Source organism: Peromyscus californicus, unplaced genomic scaffold (genome assembly GCF_007827085.1).
Source record: "Peromyscus californicus insignis strain IS unplaced genomic scaffold, ASM782708v3 Scaffold_13__1_contigs__length_99412109, whole genome shotgun sequence".
NCBI classification, from domain to species: domain Eukaryota; kingdom Metazoa; phylum Chordata; class Mammalia; order Rodentia; family Cricetidae; genus Peromyscus; species Peromyscus californicus.
Window position 1 is genome coordinate 16310796 of NW_026294424.1, and position 19465 is coordinate 16330260.

The following is a 19465-nucleotide window of genomic DNA, read 5'->3' on the forward strand; positions in this document are numbered from 1 at the left end:
TGAGTAGTACTCCATTGTGTATATGTACCACATTTTCTTAATCCATTCTTCAGTTGAGGGGTATCTAGGTTGTTTCCAGGTTCTCACTATTACAAATAGTGCTGCTATGAACATAGATGAGCATGTATCTTTGTGGTATGAATCAGCATTCCTTGGGTATATGCCCAAGAGTTGTATAGCTGGGTCTTGAGGTAATTTGATTCCTAATTTTCTGAGAAACCGCCACACTGATTTCCACAGTGATTGTATAAGCTTGCATTCCCACCAACAATGAAGGAGTGTTCCCTTTGCTCCACATCCTCTCCAACATTGACTGTCATTAGTGTTTTTGATCATAGCCATTCTGAGAGCAGTAAGGTGGTATCTCAGAGTCGTTTTGATTTGCATTTCTCTGATGATTAAGAATGTTGAGCATTTCTTTAAATGTCTTTCAGCCATTTGTGATTCTTCTTTTGAGAATTCTCTGTTTAGCTCTTTAGCCCATTTTTTAACTGGGTTGTTCAGTATTTTGATGTCTAGTTTCTTGAGTTCTTTATATACTGTAGAGATCAATTTTCTGTCAGATGTGGGGTTGGTGAAGATCTTTTCCCATTCTGTAGGCTGTCTTTTTGTCTTATTGACTGTGTCTTTTGCCCTGTAAAACCTTCTCAGTTTCAAGAGGTCCCATTTATTAATTGTTGTGCTCAGTGTCTGTGCTGTTAGTGTTATATTTAGGAAGTGGTCTCCGGTGCCAATGCGTTCAAGAGTACTTCTTACTTTCTCTTCTATTAAGATTAATGTAACTGGATTTATGTTGAGGTCTTTGATCCACTTGGACTTGAGTTTTGTGCAAGGTTACAGATATGGATCTATTTGTAATCTTTTACATATTGACATCCAGTTATGCCAGCACCATTTGTTGAAGATACTTTCTTTTTTCCATTGTATAGTTTTGGCTTCTTTGCCAAAAATCAGGTGTTCATATGTGCATGGATTAATGTCAGGGTCTTCAATTTGATTCCATTGGTCCGTATGTCGGTTTTTATACCAGTACCAAGCTGTTTTTGTTACTATAGCTCTATAGTAGAGCTTGAGGTCAGGGATGGTGATGCCTCCAGAGGTTGCTTTATCATACAGGATTCTTTTAGCTATCCTGGATCTTTTGTTTTTCCATATGAAGTTGAGTATTTTTCTTTCCAAGTCTGTGAAGAACTGTGTTGGGATTTTGATGGGGATTGCATTGAATCTGAAGATTGCTTTTGGTAAGATTGCCATTTTTACTATGTTAATCCTGCCTATCCATGAGCATGGGAGATCCTTCCATTTTCTGAGATCTTCTTCAATTGCTTTCGAGATTTAAAGTTCTTATCAAAAAGGTCCTTCACTTGTTTAGTTAGTGTTATCCCAAGGTATTTTATATTATTTGTGGCTATTGTAAAGGGTGATGTTTCTCTGACTTCTTTCTCAGCCCTTTTATCATTTATGTGTAGGAGGGCTACTGATTTTTTTGAGTTTATCTTGTATCCTGCCACTTTACTGAAGGAGTTTATCAGCTATAGGAGTTCCCTGGTAGAATTTTTGGGATCACTTATGTATACTATCATATCATCTGCAAATAATAAAAGTTTGACTTCTTCCTTTCCAATTTGTATCCCCTTAATCTCCTTATGTTGTCTTATTGCTCTGGCTAGAACTTCAAGTACTATATTGAATAAGTATGGGGAGAGCGGACAGCCTTGTCTTGTTCCTGATTTTAGTGGAATCGCTTTGAGTTTCTCTCCATTTAATTTGATATTGGCTGTTGGCTTGCTGTAAATTGCCTTTATTATGTTTAGGAATGCTCCTTGTATTCCTGATCTCTCTAAGACTTTTATCATGAAGAGGTGTTGGATTTTGTCAAAGGCTTTTTCAGCATCTAATGAGATGATCATGTGATTTTTTTCTTTCAGTTTGTTTATATGGTGTATTACATTTTCGTATGTTGAACCATCCTTGCATCCCTGGGATGAAACCTACTTGGTCGTGATGGATAATTGTTTTGATGTATTCTTGGATTCCGTTTGCCAATATTTTGTTGAGTATTTTTGCATCAATGTTCATGAGGGAGATTGGTCTGTAATTCTCTCTTTGTTGCATCTTTGTGTGGTTTGGGTATCAGAGTAATTGTAGCCTCATAAAAAGAGTTTGGTAGTGTTCCTTCTGTTTCTATTGTGTGGAACAATTTGAAGAGTATTGGTATTAGTTCTTCTTTGAAAGTCTGGTAGAATTCTGCACTGAAACCATCTGGTCCTTGGGTTTTTTTGGTTGGGAGACTTTTGATGACTGTTTCTATTTCTTTAGGGGTTATTGGTCTATTTAAATGGTTTATCTGGTCTTGATTTAATTTTGGTATGTGGTATCTATCCAGAAAATTGTCCATTTCTTCCAGATTTTCCAATTTTGTGGAGTACAGGTTTTTGACGTATGACCTGATGATTCTTTGGATTTTCTTGTTGTCTGTTGTTATATCTCCCTTTTCATTTCTGATTTTGTTAATTTGGGTGCTCTCTCTTTGCCTTTTGGTTAATTTGGCTAGGGGTTTGTCTATCTTGTTGATTTTTTCAAAGAACCAACTCTTTGTTTCAATGATTTTTTTGTATAGTTCTCTTGGTTTCTATTTTGTTAATTTCAGCCCACAATTTGATTATTTCCTGGCGTCTGTTTCTCCTGGGTGAGTTTGTTTCTTTTTGTTCTAGAGCTTTCAGGTGTGCTGTTAATTCATTGGTATGGGATTTCTCCATCTTCTTTATTTGTTCATTTAGAGCCATGAATTTTCCTCTTAGCACTGCTTTCATAGTGTCCCATAAGTTTGGGTATGTTGTACTTTCATTTTCATTGAATTCTAGGAAATCTTTAATTTCTTTCTTTATTTCTTCCTTGACCCATTGATGTTTCAGGTGGGCATTATTCAGTTTCCATGAGATTGTAGGCTTTCTATAATTTTTGTTGTTGTTGAAGTCTAACTTTAAGGCATGGTGGTCTGATGAGATACAGGAGGTTATTCCAATGTTTTTGTATCTGTTGAGATTTGTTTTGTGACCAAGCATGTGGTCGATTTTTGAGAAGGTTCCATGGGGTGCTAATAAGAAGGTATATTCTTTTGTGTTAGGATGGAATGTGATGTAGATATCTATTAAGTCCATTTGAGTCATAACATCTGTTAGGTCCTTTATTTCTTTGTTAAGTTTCAGGCTGGTAGATCTGTCTTTTGGTGAGAGTGGTATGTTGAAATCTCCCACTACTAATGTGTGGGGTTTGATGTGCCATTTAAGTTTTAGTAATGTTTCTTTTATACATGTGGGTGCCTTTGTATTTGGGGCATAAATGTTCAGAATAGAGACTTCATCTTGGTGGATTTTTCCTGTGATAAATATGTAATGTCCATCCTGATCTCTTTTGATTGATTTTAGTTTGAAGTCTATTTTATTAGATATTAGGATAACTACACCAGCTTGTTTCTTAGGTCCATTTGCTTGGAAAGCCTTTTCCCAGCCCTTTACTCTGAGGTAGTGTCTGTCTTTGAAGTTAAGGTGTGTTTCTTGTATGCAGCAGATGGATGGATCCTGTTTTCTTATCCATTATGTTAGTCTGTGTCTTTTTATAGTTGAGTTGAGACCATTGATATTGATGGATATTAATGACCAGTGATTGTTAATTCCTGTTATTTTTTGTGGTCCTGTTGTGTTGTCCTTTTTTGGTGTTTGTTGGTGTGGGATTATCTATTGCCTGAGTTTTCATGGGTGTGTTTAGTTTCTTTGGGTTGGATTTTTCCTTCTAGTGCTTTCTGCAGGGCTGGGTTTGTGGACAGGTATTGATTAAATCTGGTTTTATCATGGAATATTTTGTTTACTCTGCCTATGGTGATTGAGAGTTTTGCTGGGTATAATAGTCTGGGTTGGCATCCGTGGTCTCTTAGTGTCTGCATAACATTTGTCCAGGACCTTCTAGCTTTCATAGTCTCTATTAAGAAATCTGGTGTTATTCTGATGGGTTTGCCTTTATATGTTACTTGGTCTTTTTCCTTTGTGGCCCTTAATATTTTTTCTTTGTTCTGTATGTTTAGTGTTTTGATTATTATGTGGCAAGGAGACTTTTTTTTAATCCAGTCTATTTGGTGTTCTGTAAGCTTCTTGTATCTTCATAGGTATTTCTTTCTTTAGGTTAGAAAAGTTTTCTTCTATGATTTTGTTAAATATATTTTCTGTGCCTTTGAGTTGATATTCTTCTCCTTCTTCTATCCCTATTATTCTTAGGTTTGGTCTTTTCATGGTGTCCCAAATTTCTTGGACGTTTTGTGTTACAACTTTTTTGTCTTTAGTGTTTTCTTTGACTGACGAATCTATTTTCTCTATTGTGTCTTCAATGTTAGAGATTCTCTGTTCCATCTCTTGTATTCAATTGGTTATGCTTGTTTCTGTAGTTCCTGTTCATTTAGTCAGGATTTCTATTTCCAGCATTCCCTCAGTTTGTGTTTTCTTTATTGTCTCAATTTCATTTTTCAGATCTTGGAATGTTTCTTTCATCTGTTTAATTACTTTTTCTTGGCTTTCTTTGATTTCTTCCAATTTTTTGTTTGTTTCTTCTTCCATTTATTTAAGGGAATTTTTTTATTTCCTCTTTAAGGAAGTTTTTCATTTCCTCTTTAATGGAGTTTTTTCATTTCCTCTTTAAGGGAATTTTTTATTTCCTCTTTAATGGAGATTTTTATTTCCTCTTTAAGGGAATTTTTTATTTCCTCTTTAATGGAGATTTTCATTTCCTCTTTAAGAAAATTTTTTATTTCTTCTTTAAGGGTCTCTATCATCTTCTTAAAGTCATTTTTAGGATTGATTTCTTCTGTTTCTTCTGTCTTGGTATGTTTAGGTCTTGCAGGTGTAGAATCACTAGGTTCTAATGTTGTCATATAGGTCTTTATGTTGTTGCCTGTATTTTTGCACTGGCGTCTACTCATCTCTCCCTCTGCTCGGTGCAGGCTGTGTCTGTGTCTGAAGGTGCCTCTCTTGTTCTAATTTTTAGTCTTGGTTCACTAGGAGTTCTTGATTAAATTGTTGCTGTTGGGCTCTGTTTCTTCGGGAGTAGCTTAGTCAAATCAGTGTTATTGGGTTCTGTCTCTGGGAGCAGTTGTTCCCAGTTGGTGTAGGGTGAGCTTATGGTTTCAGTGGTTGTTAGGTTCGTAGGGGTTTGTTTTTTGTTTTCTTTTGGGGGGCAGTTGGGGGGAGAGCAGGGAAAGGGCTGGGACTCTGATGGGTAGGGCCTAGGGGTTAGAGACCTGATCTGTCGGTCTGGAGATGGGAGCATACCTGTTCTCAGTCGGTGAAGTGTATACTTACGATTCTGGTGATCTGGTTCGGTGGCTGGGCGGTGCCTTCTTTTGTGTTCTCACGTCATGTTTTGCCCATTCATCAACTCCTCAGCTGATCTTGTTTCCTCAGACTGTAAACTGTAGGAATCTGAATCCTCTCCCGGATGGATTTCAGCTGAGCAGGGTAGTCTCACCAACACCTCCAAGTTGTTGGGTTTCACAGGATCAGCAGCTGGGCCCTGGGTTGGCCTCAGACAGTGTTCAGATCCGTTCTGGTTCTGTCTCATGAAGATGGCTCCTTCCCCGGGTGCTGGGATTAAAGGCGTCCCTGTTCCAGGCTCTTGATTAAGAGCTTGTTTTCACTAACTCTTCCCGCGGGTAATAGCTCAGTTTCTGGTCTTTATTACAACTACCGCCACCTGCGGCCTCCGCCTGCCTGCCTCTGTGGCTAGCCGCCTCCACCTGCCTCTTGTTTTGTTTTTTTAAACTGCCTGTCCAAGATTGTTCACATTTATATCTTCCAACCATCTGGAGATTTTTGTAAATGGTGTGATAAGGATCTTGATTTATTTTATCCATATGAATATCTAATTGACCCAGTCCATGTTTACTGGAAAGACACTTTCTTTCCTGTACATAGATTTTTTAAAAAATATTTTCATCTAAAGGGATATATGGCTTTAACCATTAACCAAATGACCTGGCCTAACTTTAAGGAGTCAGGGAGGTAAAGTCCCCACCGCTTACCCCTCACCCCCTGTGCCCCAACCCCATCGAGTGAGACGATAACAGGAAGAGTATGGTGAAGACACTGACCCTTCACAGAGTATAACTTGGGTAATGTGTAAAAGACCAACAGAATTTGGCCAAAGACAGTAACAGAGAAATTTATGAAAGATAATGCAGAGCATCAGCAATAATTGATACTAAAAGGAGCAAGAGAGAGTGCATAAGCAGTGCTTTGAATCAAAAACAGTCACAGTGGTGCTTTACAGAAATTAAGAGAACATTGGGGCAGCTTTGTGCCAGTACATTTTCACACTTAAATGAAGTATGTAACTTGATGGAAATGCTTAACTCATTAACACTGACAACCAGGCATACAATCGAAAGCCTACATAGACCTAGAAGCAATAAATTATCAGGAGTTTGGGGTAAAGTCCACAAAAATAACAAGAGGTTCAAATGATTTCATGGCAAATGCTATCAACCCTTTAAGGAACACATTATGCATTTTGGTATTCATTAAACATCCAATAAGTGTTTGTTGTACACCTACTGTGTGCCTGCCATTCTTCAAAGTCCATGAACATTTTCCCTCTTACAGTTTATATTTTAGCAAGGGAGGAAGAAAGCAGCACATTAGAAAATTACAAACCTTGTGGAAGAAACAATAAAAATAGACTAAAAGGATAGAGTATTCTGGGAGTAGTAAACAGACTACTATGTAACTGGGGTCAAAAGGCCTCATTGTGACCTACATGTTTATCTTGGAAAAGAGCATTCTAGGAGAGAAGAAGGTAGCAGAAGATAGGGGATAGGCCTGGGCTATTCAAAGAGCATGGAAGTAGAGTCAATGTGGAAGGCTAAGTCAATCAGGGCTCTGTGATAGTTAATCTTCACTGTCGATGTTTCTAGAAAGATTTAACTGACCCATCCTGAATGTGGGCAGCACCAACCCGCAGGCCAAGGTCCCAGTCTGAATGAAGAGGAGAAAGTGAGCCATACACTAGCACTCATCTCCCTGTGCTCCCTGACTCTTGACGTGACGTGACAGGTCCTGGTATCCTTCGGTCTCAGTGGCTGTTTTAGTCTTTCCTTCTCTTAGTCACTTTTGTCAGATATTTGTCACAGCAACAGGAAAAGTGGCTAACACAGGGCTTGTATCATTTTGAAATAGTTTTGGATTTTATTCTTAGTGAACTGGGAAATCACTACAGGATTTTGAGTGGAGGACTCAAAATCTGCTTTATGTTTTATATAGATCACTCTGGCTCATAGATAAGGTGTAGACTGTGTGGACTCAATGATACATTTTAGGGAAGTCTTTTAGGACATGATTCCAGTTGTCAAGATAAAGCATGTTTCTCTTATCAGATGGTAGCAGTAGCAGTGGATAGCAGATATGATATAGGGGTACAATTAGATTGATTTTTATATTAACTGGATAGTGGGGTATAAAAAGAAGTCAAGGATGGCCCCCTAAGATTCGGACCAGAATGCTGTGGGATGTTCTGTATGGCAAATGTGTTGCTAATTAGTCAATAAATAAAACACTGATTGGCCATTGGCTAGGCAGGAAGTGTAGGCGGGACAAGGAAGAGAATAAAGCTGGGAAGTGGAAGGCTGAGTCAGAGAGACACTGCCAGCCGCCATGATGAGAAACAGCATGTGAAGGTGCCGGTAAGCCACGAGCCATGTGGCAAGGCATAGATTTATAGAAATGGATTAATTTAAGCTGTAAGAACAGTTAGCAAGAAGCCTGCCACGGCCATACAGTTTGTAACCAATACAAGTCTCTGTGTTTACTTGGTTGGGTCTGAGTGGCTGTGGGACTGGCAGGTGAGAGAGATTTGTCCTGACTGTGGGCCAGGCAGGAAAACTCAAGCTACACCAGAACAGCTAGTACAACTGAGTTGGAAGAAGAAAAGATGGGAGAAGTTGAGATGGAGTGATCTTTGCAGGAAAAGTGTGTGCTTTGGACATACTAAGCTGGAGGTGACTTGGGCAGTAGAGTTCTGACGCCAGTACGCATCATGAGTTTAGAGGTTAGAGCTGAGGACATTCATGTCAGAGATAATGGGTATATGTGGTCACAAAAGGCTTTCAGGCTCAAGTTATAAGGTCAAGAAAAGGAAGCAGCAAAACTAACATAGAGACTGAGGGGTGATTGGGGGTGGGTGGGGGGAAGCCAGGAGAGGGTGGTGTATTGGAAACCAAAGATGGAAATGGAAGTGCTCAAGTGTGGGCTGAAGTTAGGTCAATGAGGAGAAGTCACAGCTGGAATTTAGAACAGAAGGGTCATTGGTGAGAGAGTCTTAGTTACTTTTCAATTGCTGTGATAAGACTCTTTGATCAAAGCAACTAGAAGAAAGGTTTTATTGTGGAGCTTACAGTTTCAGGAGATGAGTCCATAACCACTGTGGTGAGGAGCATGGCAGCAGGCAGGTAGGCATAGTGATGAAACAATAGATGAGAGCTTCATCCTGATCCACAAGCAAGAAGCAGAGGTGGCAGGACAACTGGGAATGATATGGACTTTTGAAACCTCAAAACCAACCCCAGTGACACACCTCCTCCAACAAGGCCACACCTCCTAATTCTTCCCAAGCAGTCCCACCAGCTGGGGACCAAGCATACAAATACATGAGCCTATGGGGGCCATTCTCATTTAAACCACCCATGAGTCAATAGTACTTTTAGTGGCTTGCTAGGAAATAGAATAGGTTTTAAAAGAACAGAAGGAAAGAAATGGGCAACAGTGCACATTGACTGTTCTTTTGAGTAATTTTGTTCCAAATGGAAACAAAGAAATGGGGTCATGACAAGAACAGTCTCAGTGGAGGTGACAGTTTGGAGAAAATAGGAACGGAAAAATTAAAAGAGAAAATATAACCAATTCTTTTGAAGGTTTATTTTTTTCTTTGAAGAAATGAGATGATGGTTGATAGAAATGTGGGCCAAAGAAAGTGCTGTTTTCTTTGTAAGTGATAGATAAAAAGGCTGGTGAAATGGCTCACTTGATGAAAGCATTTCCTACAGAAGCCTAACTGGCTCATGCTTAGTCCTCGGAACCCTTGGTACAGAAAAAAACCAACTCAGGAAAGTTCTCCTCTTGCTACCGCTTATTGAGATTTGGGCTGGGTATTTCCAGATTCTTGGTCTTTAATCTGAAGAACTGGAAATGTGGGGTTTATAGAGAGTTATAAAAAGAAGCAAGACAACTTTGTTTGGGGCAGAGTGATGGTTAAAGTTATAGAGGGAGACACTCAGGACTGATGGAGGCCCCCAAATGAGAACACTCAAGGGTCCAATTATTGTTTGGGTGCTTTCTTTAGTGGGGTTGGAGAGAAGGAGGAGTTTGGTTTTTAAAGGGTATAGTTAGAATGGCTCTCTATTTTGATTGATAGATTAAGTCATACATTTATTTTTCTTGCAGCACATGCCCTTTCCCATAATTATATGCAAACCCATATTATTCATAGGCATAAGATAGTTAACAGGGAATGCTTCCTTAAAGATTACTACAGGACGCAGTGCATGTGAAGGAATTGGGATACCAAGTGTATTACTACAAGAATGAAAGATGAATAACCCAAAACCAAATGGAGCTCCTGGGTTACTAAACTGTTTCCTCTATTTGTCTGCCTCACTCTGACTTTCATAGCACATACTCTCATACATACACATCATATACATTCATCATGCATACAATAATAAATTTTAAAAATTAAATTTGAGAAAAAGATGCATGTGTATATGATTCTGTGGATGATCTAAGAGAGAGCAAAGACTAATGGTGTAGGAGATGGGAGGAGAGTTATCAAACACATGCCTTGATAGATGAGATAGAGCCTGAGTGCAGCAGGAGTCAGACATTTAATAGAAACATGACAATTTTACCTCTGATAACTGGCAGGAGGGCAGAGTGTGAGGATGGGTACACAGGTGAGAGAAAGGATAACTAGATTCATGGAACTGTCTTCTGAATGCTTCAGCATTCTCAGAAAAGTAGAAAGCAAGAGGAGTAAGCATGAGGACATGACAAGAGCCTGTGGGACTCTGAGGAGAGAAAAGAAAGTGTGAGAGTTACCGTGAGAATATATGGGTGACTGGACTGTGGGGTGATGTTCAGACAGCATTAGAGTTGTGAATTTGAAACTTAGCACTCACCATGGTTGTGAATCTTCCTCCAGCCCCAAGCAGTCTCCAGGTGCAATGTGAGAAAGCAGAGTTGTATTTAGTCAGAGCTGAAGCAAGAATAGCAAGTATGATTGCAGTAATTGGTCTTAGAATTCCAGCTGTAAGGACAGAGATGCACAGAGGAGAGGGTCAGTGAAAAGGTGGTCTGACTGTGGGCAAGAGCCTGGATACTGAAGGGTTACAAAGGCAAGCTAGAAGTGTGAGAGAGAGTGGGCTGCAGAGGATTTGTCAGAATCCCACTTTTCTGTCCGTGTGGGGCTATCATGGGGCCAGTTGAAGTCAAGGTCATTGCCGGTTGGAAGCGAGTGAACTATGAGGCCAGGGTTGGAAGGATCCCCTGTGTGCATATTGAAATCATTGAAATTGAAGACCAGAGAGAAGCAGAAATGAGCCCAGAACCCATTCTCAATAAATGTGGGGAATGATATGTATAATGCAAAGTAGTCTGATTCATCAGGACATTCAAAGCTGTGTCTGTATTGTAGAGCTAAGGTACAGGGCCACCACTTCTGGGTAAACTTTCACTATCGGGAAAGCAGACACTCAAGAATTTCATATTTCTAACATTGCAGACCCTGTTATATACTATTTCATTTTCTTTTAAGAACCTAAAATACCACATATACAATAGGCAATCAAAAATAAGAACCATATATCCTTTTTAAAAATTAAATGTGAATGCTGATGATAGTCTTTGAGTTCAGTGTGAAATATTGTTTCCTTATGGTGTTCCATTCTGCTAGTGTCATCGGGAGGAACCAGAAACTATTGAAAAGAACAGTTGCAACCCTCAGGGAACACATTCTGCTTGCATCTTATTGTTGTTTCCGTTGTGTTGTTTTTAGAATTATCAAATAGAACTAATACAGAATTTCCAAAATGCAGTCAAAAGAGAAGAGAATGGAGCTAAGGGAAGAAAAAGGGGGCTTTTTGGGGACATTTCAGTTGAGTTACACATCTATCTGCTTGCAGAATTGCTGGCATATTTAAAATCTCTGAGAAACAGAAAAAGCGTGACTTTACAAAGGTAAAGTAAATGTAAGATGAAAGAAGAGAGCCTGTGAATTACAGCCATGTTTTCCTTTGACTCCTCAAATATTGTTACTCAGTTCCAATTTGTTTTGAAAGGGATACCTCACAAGCCATTTGACTTATTTAAACAGCCTTGTTTGTTCAGAACTATTGTTCATTGGACTAAGAAATGAAAAGCATGTTGGTAGGCCAGAGAAGAAACACATTGTTAATCTCCTCTTTCCCTTAGAAAGTAAATTAAAGCTGTTTGTAAAGGGCATGGTTACATAGAAGCCTTAAGTGGTTTCCTGAATGGCTTTGTAGCTGTGCCAGAGGCTCCTGCCTCTTAGAAAGATCATATAGATCATGTAAATGTAGACAGCAGGGGGAAATGTTGCTAGGATTTAGATACTGATTTATCTTAGATAAGTTAATAATTACGATTAACTGTTTTCAAGTATGCTCAAGCAGCAATACAGGCAACCGCCTCCTGAAGATGCAAGATACGGAAGGTCTGTGAAGTCCTGGCCCAGCTGACTGGCCTCGAGGTAGCAGAGACAGTTGGCAGGGCTAGCCCAACGCAGTCAGGGGTAGGCAGAGGTGCAGGCCCCTGACTGGACCTGGGTCCTAACCAGTGCCAAGTGCCTCCCCTTATGAATGCAGTAGAGTAGCAAAATACTAGTGTTATAGTGTTCACACTACATAATGCCCAAACGTCAGCCTTTATACCAGTTGTCGTTTTAGAATTTCTCAGAATTCACAAAAGTGTAACTAAATAAACTGAACAATGAATGCTTTTAAAATATAACAAAAAGTAAGTGTACATTTAGATGGCAAATTGTTCTAAAATGATCTATAGTTTTGGTTCAAGACAGGAGGCAGGGAAGCTATAAAAAACACTGAGTGCAGTTGGGGAAAATGGGGGTTTCGATTGATTATTAGATTTTAAAAAATACTTATTTTATATATGTGTGTGAGTGCCCCACGTATGACGTGCATCGCACTGTGTGCTTGGTGCCTGGGGAGGCCAAAAGAAGACAGTGAATCCCCTGGAACTGGAGTTACAGATGGTTGTGAGCTGCCATGTGGATGCCAAGTCTTCTGCAAGAGCAGTAAGTGCTTTCAACTGCTAAGCCATTTCTCCAGCTCCAGTGAACATTAGGTTTTTAATCAAATTATATGAATGGAGGGATGGAGGAAAGGAAAGCAAATACAGTAAATGTTAACTGGCCACACAGACACACACATGCATGCGTGCATGAATGCATTCACACACAAAGCACACAGAATCATTTAGTCTTACTGTTCCTTCTGTGTTTTGGTATATGTATAAAGACTGTGTTAGCATGAGTGTCAGCATGTAATCACCATTCTCTTTTTAGACTTGTGCACAAAGCACTTTTGCCAACTGAGCCATCTCACTGACCCAAAGAAGTTGTTTTGTTATTTTGGTTTTGGGTGGTCCTAGGGATTAAACCCAGGGCCTCAACCATGCTAGGCAAGTGCACTTTTCTAGCCCCATAAGCACCACAGTCTTGAAAAAAGCTGGATGAGGCAGATGATGAAAAGCAGCAAGGAAAGGGGGAAGAACACAGATATGATCTGCTGGACTTGGGCAGATACTTAGCATATTTGATCCCATGTTTTTTTCTTCTGTTTTATACATGCTGTCTGCAAAGGGTGATATGATGATTAAAATGATGACATACATTGCAGAGATTTTGTTATCTGGCTGTATTTATTCCTTGTCCCAGAGCCATTCTGCCATTAAGGCCCAGAGAAAGAGAGAGGAAGGATGCCTCTCAAAAGAAGGGGTATAATAGTAGTGATTTCCTACTAAAAGTATAGTCCAAAAATTAGCACCGTTGCCCTCACCTGGAGTTTGTTGGATAAACACAATTTCAAGACTTCCCTGAATTCTCTAAATTGGAGTCTGCATCTTAACAAGGTCCTGGGGCAATTCACCTATACATAAAAGCTGAGAAAGCTTGAACCTATGATGTGGCTCGGTGGGTAAAAGTGATTGCTGCCAAGTCTGATAGCCTGAATTAAATTACCCCACCTTACATGGCAGAAGGAAAGAATTGACTCCTGGAAGTGGTATACTGAGCACATGTGTGCTATGACAAACCACCCACATGCTAAGGAAGCAGAGAAGATACAATAGGATGCCTCCTTCCTTCTAGCCAAAGGGACTATGTGAAGAAGATGGAAGCCAGAAGTGAGGCACTTACCTGCTGACTTTCGTTTTCTGAGTCAGACTCCATAGAGGTGATCTGAGGATGGTCTAAAAGAAAGAAAGCCAAGAGCAAAGTGTTCATGCATTTCCATCTGGAGACCTATGCTCCCACTTGTGAGAGCTAGCAGAGCAGGGACAGAGTAGCTGCAGTCTGGTGAACAGAGGGAGCCTAAGGTCGCACTCTGAACTGCCCTTGATTCTCACAGTGAAAAGATGCAGCAACCATAACTCAGAGGCTGGCTAGGAAGCTAGTTCAGGGAGGGAGAATGTAGTTATAAAGCATTCCCTGGCTGGTAAGCAATGACAGTTGCTGACTATCGGAACCCAAGAGCTTCCCTGAACTGTACAACATCAACTGGGAAGGACCTCTGACCTTTATCAGCCAAGGATTTAAGCATCAAGACCAGCAAGGCTCCAAAGATCCAGATAGACACAGGGCCTTGCCATGGAGCTCAGAGGAAATGAGAACCATGCAAGTTTCTTCTCCCTTGGAGCCAGGAGATCACTAAACCATTCCCCTCCACATACACTTTCTCCACAGACACTATCGTGGAGAAAGATTGAGGAAAATATTAAAGTTCTGACCATATATCCAAACAAGAAGAGTCCCTCAAAGAGGCTGCTACAATTACAGAACTACAATGAATTTTCCACAGAAGGGAGTATTAAAACACACACACACACACACACACACACACACACACACACACACACACACACGCACGCACACTAATGCAAAACTTGCAGAAAACACAGGGTAGAAACTCTATTGCAGAATGAGGTGATACATTGTGTACCCCAATAAAGCTTGCCTGGGGATCAGAGGACAAAGCCAGCCACTATATTAAACATAGAGGTCAGGCAGTAGTAGCACACTCCTTTAATGCTGGCATTTGGGAGGCAGAGATTCATCCAGAACTCTATGAGTTCAAGGCCACACTGGGAACAGAGCCAGGCATGGTGGTACACACCTTTAATCCCAGCACTAGGAAGGAAGGAAGATGCAGGGCACAGAAAGGTATATAAGACATGAGTAAACAGGAAGTGTCTCTCATGAGGCTTAGGATTCCGTGCAGGTAAGAACATGGCTAGCTTGTTCTGTTTCTCTGATCTTTCAGCTTTCACCCCAATGTCTGGCTCTGGGTTTTTTTTTTTTATTAATAAACTGTTTAGCAATTCATGTCACAGCAGAATGTTATTTTATCTCTCTTACTACATGTCAGAATGTGAAAAAATAAAGTAACAATATCAATCACCTATAAAACAGCAATGAAGTTGATCTTAATATACATCAGCAAGCTGCCGGGCGGTGGTGGCGCACGCCTTTAATCCCAGCACTCGGGAGGCAGAGCCAGGTGGATCTCTGTGAGTTCGAGGCCAGCCTGGGCTACCAAGTGAGTCCCAGGAAAGGCGCAAAGCTACACAGAGAAACCCTGTCTCGAAAAACCAAAAAAATATATATATATATATATATATACATCAGCAAGCTACAGGAAGATGTAGGAATTAAGAGCGGTAGCCACACACATTTGTGCCAGGACACAAGTATGCAGGTCCAACGACAGTTTTGTAGAGTTGGTTCCTCCTTTGCACTTTTGTGTGAGTTCTGGGGAATCATTTCAACAGTTGGCATGACAAATGCCTGTTTACCTGCTGTGCCATCTCACAGGATCAAAAATTCATTATTTTTCTGGGTAATAGTGGTACACCCCTCTAATCCTAGCACTGAGAGGCAGGAACAGGTAGATCTCTGTAAGTGCTAGGCAAGCCAGGAGTACATAATGGAACACACACACCCTCTCTGGTGTGTGTGTGTGTGTGTGTGTGTGTGTGTGTGTGTGTGTGTGTGTGTGTGTGTATTTTATGTAGATATAACAAGAGCTGGGTAGGAGATTTTGATGCTGTCTTTATCTGCTTCTGTATGGTTTGACTTGTCACAGTCCTTATCCTTGTATATATTTTTTTAATTTCAAAAATTTTTTTTATTAAATTTTCTCATTTTATATAACATCCCCAGTTACCCCTCCCTCCCCTTCTCTCCACCACTCCTCATCTACTCCTCAGAGGGGGTAAGGGATCCTTTGGGTAGTCAACAAAATCTGGCATGCCAAGTTGAAGCAGGGCCTAGCCACCACCATCCCCCACCCCCCCACCCCCGCATCAAAGCTGAGCAAGGTATCCTACCCTAGGGAATGGGCTCAAAAAAGCCAGTTCATGTGCCCAAGATAAGTCCTGGTCCCATTGCCAGGGGCCCCACAAACAGATCAAGCCTCACAACTGTCACCCACATTCAGAGGGCCTAGTTTGGTCACATGCAGGTTCCCCATCTGTCAGTCCAGAGTTCGTGAGCTCTCATTAGCTTGGGTCAGCTGTCTCTGTGGTTTTCCCCATCATGATCTTGACCCCCCCCCCCCTTGCTCATATGATCCTTCCTTCCCCTCTTCAACTGCTCTCCAGGAGCTCAGCCCAGTGCTTGGCTATGGATCACTACATCTGCTTCCATCAGTCACTGGATGTAGGTTCTATGGTGACGATTAGGGTAATCACTCATCTGATTACAGGGGAAGGCCAGTTCAGGCACCCTCTCCACTGTTGCTAGGAGTCTTACCTGGGGCCATCCTTGTGTAATCCCAGGAATTTCCCAAGCACCAGCTTTCTCCTTTAACCATAATGGCTCCCTCTGTCAAGATGTCTCTTTCATTGTTCTTTCTCTCTGTCCCTCTCCCAACTCAGCCACCTCAATCCCTCATGTTCCCTGTCTCCATCCTCTCCCTTCTATCCCCTCTCCCAGTTTACCCAGGAGATCTTAACTATTTCCCCTTCCTGGGGCCCTCCATGTATGTCCCTCTTAGGGTCCTCATTTTTATCTAGCTTCTCTGGGATTGTGGATTGTATCCTAGTTATCCTTTGCTTTGCATCTAAAATCCACTTATGAGTGAGTACATACTGTGTTTGTTTTCTGGGTCTGGATTAACTCACTCAGGATGATATTTTCTAGATGATATTTCCACTTGCCTACAAGTTTCATGATGTCACTGTTTTTACTGCTGAGTAATACTGCATTGTGTAAATACACCACATTTTTTTTACCCATTCTTTAGTTGAGGGGCACCTAGGTTGTTTCCAGGTTCCAGCTATTATGAATAATACTGCTATGAACATAGTTGAGCAAGTGTCCTTGTGGTATGATTGAGCATCCTTTTGACATATGCCCAAAAGTGGTATTGCTGGATCTTGAGGTAGGTTGATTCCCAATTTTCTGAGAAACTGCCATATTGATTTCCAAAATGGCTGTAAAAGTTTGCACTCCCACCAGCAGTGGAGGAGTGTTCCTCTTACTCCACATCCTCTCCAACATAAGTTGTCTGCAGTGATTTTGATCTTAGCCATTCTGACAGGTGTAAGATGATATCTCAGTGTCATTTTGATTTGCATTTCCCTGATGGCTAAGGATGTTGAGCAATTCCTTAAATGTCTTTCAGCCATTTGAGATTCTTCTGTTGAGAATTATCTGTTTAGATCTGTACCCCATTTTTAATTGGATTATTTGGTATTTTGAGGTCTGATTTCTTGAGTTATTTGTATATTTTGGAGATCAACCCTCTGTCAGATGTGTGGTTGGTGAAGATATTTTCCCATTCTGTAGGCTGTTTTGTTTTATTTACCATATTCTTTGCCTTACAGAAGCTTCTCAGTTTCAAGAGGTCACATTTATTAATTGTTTCTCTCAGTGTCTGTGCTACTGGTGCTATATTTAGGAAGTAGCCAATGCATTCAAGGCTACTTCCCACTTTCTATTCTATCAGGTTCACTGTAACTGGATTTATGTTGAGTTCTTTGATCTACTTGAACTTGAGTTTTGTACACGACAATAGATATGGATCTATGTGCAGTCTTCTACATGTTGACATCCATTTCTGACAGCACCATTTGTTGAAGATACTTTCTTTTTTCCATTGTACAATTTTGGCTTCTTTGTGAAAAATCAGGTGTCTATAGGTGTGTGGATTAATATCAGGGTCTTCCATTTGATTCCATTGATTCAAGAGTCTGTTTTTATGCCAATACCAAGCTGTTTTTAGTACTGTCACTCTATAATAGAACTTGAAATCAGGGATGGTGATGCCTCCAGAAGTTCCTTTATTGTACAGGATTGTACAAAAATCCTGGGATTTTTGTTTTCCCATGAAGTTAAGTATTGTTCTTTGAGGTCTGTGAAGAATTGTGTTGGAATTTTGATGAGGATTGCATTGGATCTGTAGATTGCTTTTGGTAAGATGGCCATTTATACTATGTTGATCCTATCCAAGAGCATGGGAGATCTTTCCATTTTCTGATATCTTCTTCAATTTCTTTCTTTAAAGACTTAAAATTATTGTCATACAGGTCTTTCACTTGTTTGGTTAGAGTTACTCCCAAGATATTTTATATTATTGGTGGCTGTTATAAAAGGTGTTGTTTCTCTGATTTCTTTCTCAGATCATTTATCATGTACATATAGGAGGGATACTGATTTTTTTTAATTAATCTTGTATCCTGCCACATTATTGAAGGTGTTTATCTTCGGTAGGAGTTCCCTGGTAGAATTTTTGGGGTCACTCATATCATATCATCTGCAAATAATAAAAGTTTGACTTTTTCCTTTACAATTTGTATCCCCTTGGCCTCGTTTTGTTGTCTTATTGCTCTAGCTAGAACTTTGAGTACTATATTGAATAGATATGGGGAAAATGGACAGCTTTATCTTGTTCCTGATTTTAGTGGAATTACTTTGAGGTTCTCTCCATTTAGTTTGATGTTGGCTACTGGCTTTCTGTAAATTGCCTTTATTATGTTTAGATATGTCCTTTGTATTCCTGATCTCTCCAAGACCTTTATCATGAGGGATGTTAGATTTTGTCAAAGGCTTTTTCAGCACCTAATGAGATGATCATGTGGGTTTTTTCTCTCTTTCAGTTTGTTTTATGGTGAATTACATTGACTGATTTTCATATGTTGAGCCATCTCTGCATCTCTGGGATGAAGCCTACTTGATCATGGTGGATGATTTTTTTTTATGTGTTCTTGGATTCAGTTTGCCAGTATTTTATTGAGTATTTTTGCATCAATGTTCATGAGGGAGATTGATCTGTAATTCTCTTTCTTAGTTACATCTTTGTATGGTTTGGGTATCAGGGTAACCGTAGCCTCATAAAAAGAGTTTGGCAATGTTCATTCTGTTTCTATTATGTGGAACAATTTGAGGGATATTGGTATTAGCTCTTCTTTGAAATTTTGGTAGAATTCTGCACTGAAACAATCTGGCCCTGGGCATTTTGTTTTGTTTTGATTTGATTTGATTTGATTTGATTTTTGTTTTGTTTTGTTTTAATTGGGAGACTTTTGATGACTGCTTCTATTTCCTTAGGGGTTATCGGACTATTTAAATTATTTATCTTGTCTTGATTTAATTTTGGTATGTGGTACCTATCCAGAAAATTGTCCATTTCTTTTAGATTTTCCAATTTTGTAAAGTAGAGGTCACACTTTATGAAGTATGACCTAATGATTTTATCAGTGTGTGTTGTTTTATCCCCCTTTTCATTCCTGATTTTGTTAATTTGGGTATTCTCCTTCTGCCTTTTGGTTAGTTTGGATAAGGGTTTGTCTATCTTGTTGGTTTTCTCAAACAACCAACTCTTTGTTTCATTGATTCTTTGTATTGTTCTCTTTGTTTCTATTTTATTGACTTCAACCCTCAATTTGATTATTTCCTGCCATCTACTTTTCTATGTCCAGTTTATATAACATAATGTCAAGCAGTCCAGGCAAGAGCAGTTTCTTGCCCAAATGACCAGCTCTGCCAGGGGACCAGGCAGACCAAGAAACTTTCAACCACATCTACTCCTCCTGGATGAGTTTGTTGTTGTTGTTGTTATTGTTGTTGTTGTTGTTGCTGTTGTTCTAGAGCTTTCAGGTGTTCTGTTAAGTTG

At 40.0% G+C, this 19465-nt stretch overlaps 1 protein-coding gene across 7 annotated transcripts in view; it reads left to right on the plus strand.

Moving 5' to 3' along the window:
• The window catches only part of Acyp2 (acylphosphatase 2), a 205213-nt gene that overhangs the window by 148032 nt on the left and 37716 nt on the right, over positions 1–19465 (plus strand). For 3 of the 7 annotated variants that reach the window (XR_008217388.1, XR_008217386.1, XM_052734564.1), the window contains one exon: positions 12233–12366. The exons of the other annotated variants lie outside the window; for them this stretch is intronic. Coding sequence is in view for 1 of the 3 variants with exons in the window: in XM_052734564.1 (XP_052590524.1) it covers positions 12233–12366 (134 nt within the window). In the remaining 2 variants the exon portion in view is untranslated. The remainder of the gene's footprint in view (positions 1–12232; positions 12367–19465) is intronic. 7 annotated transcript variants of the gene reach the window in all.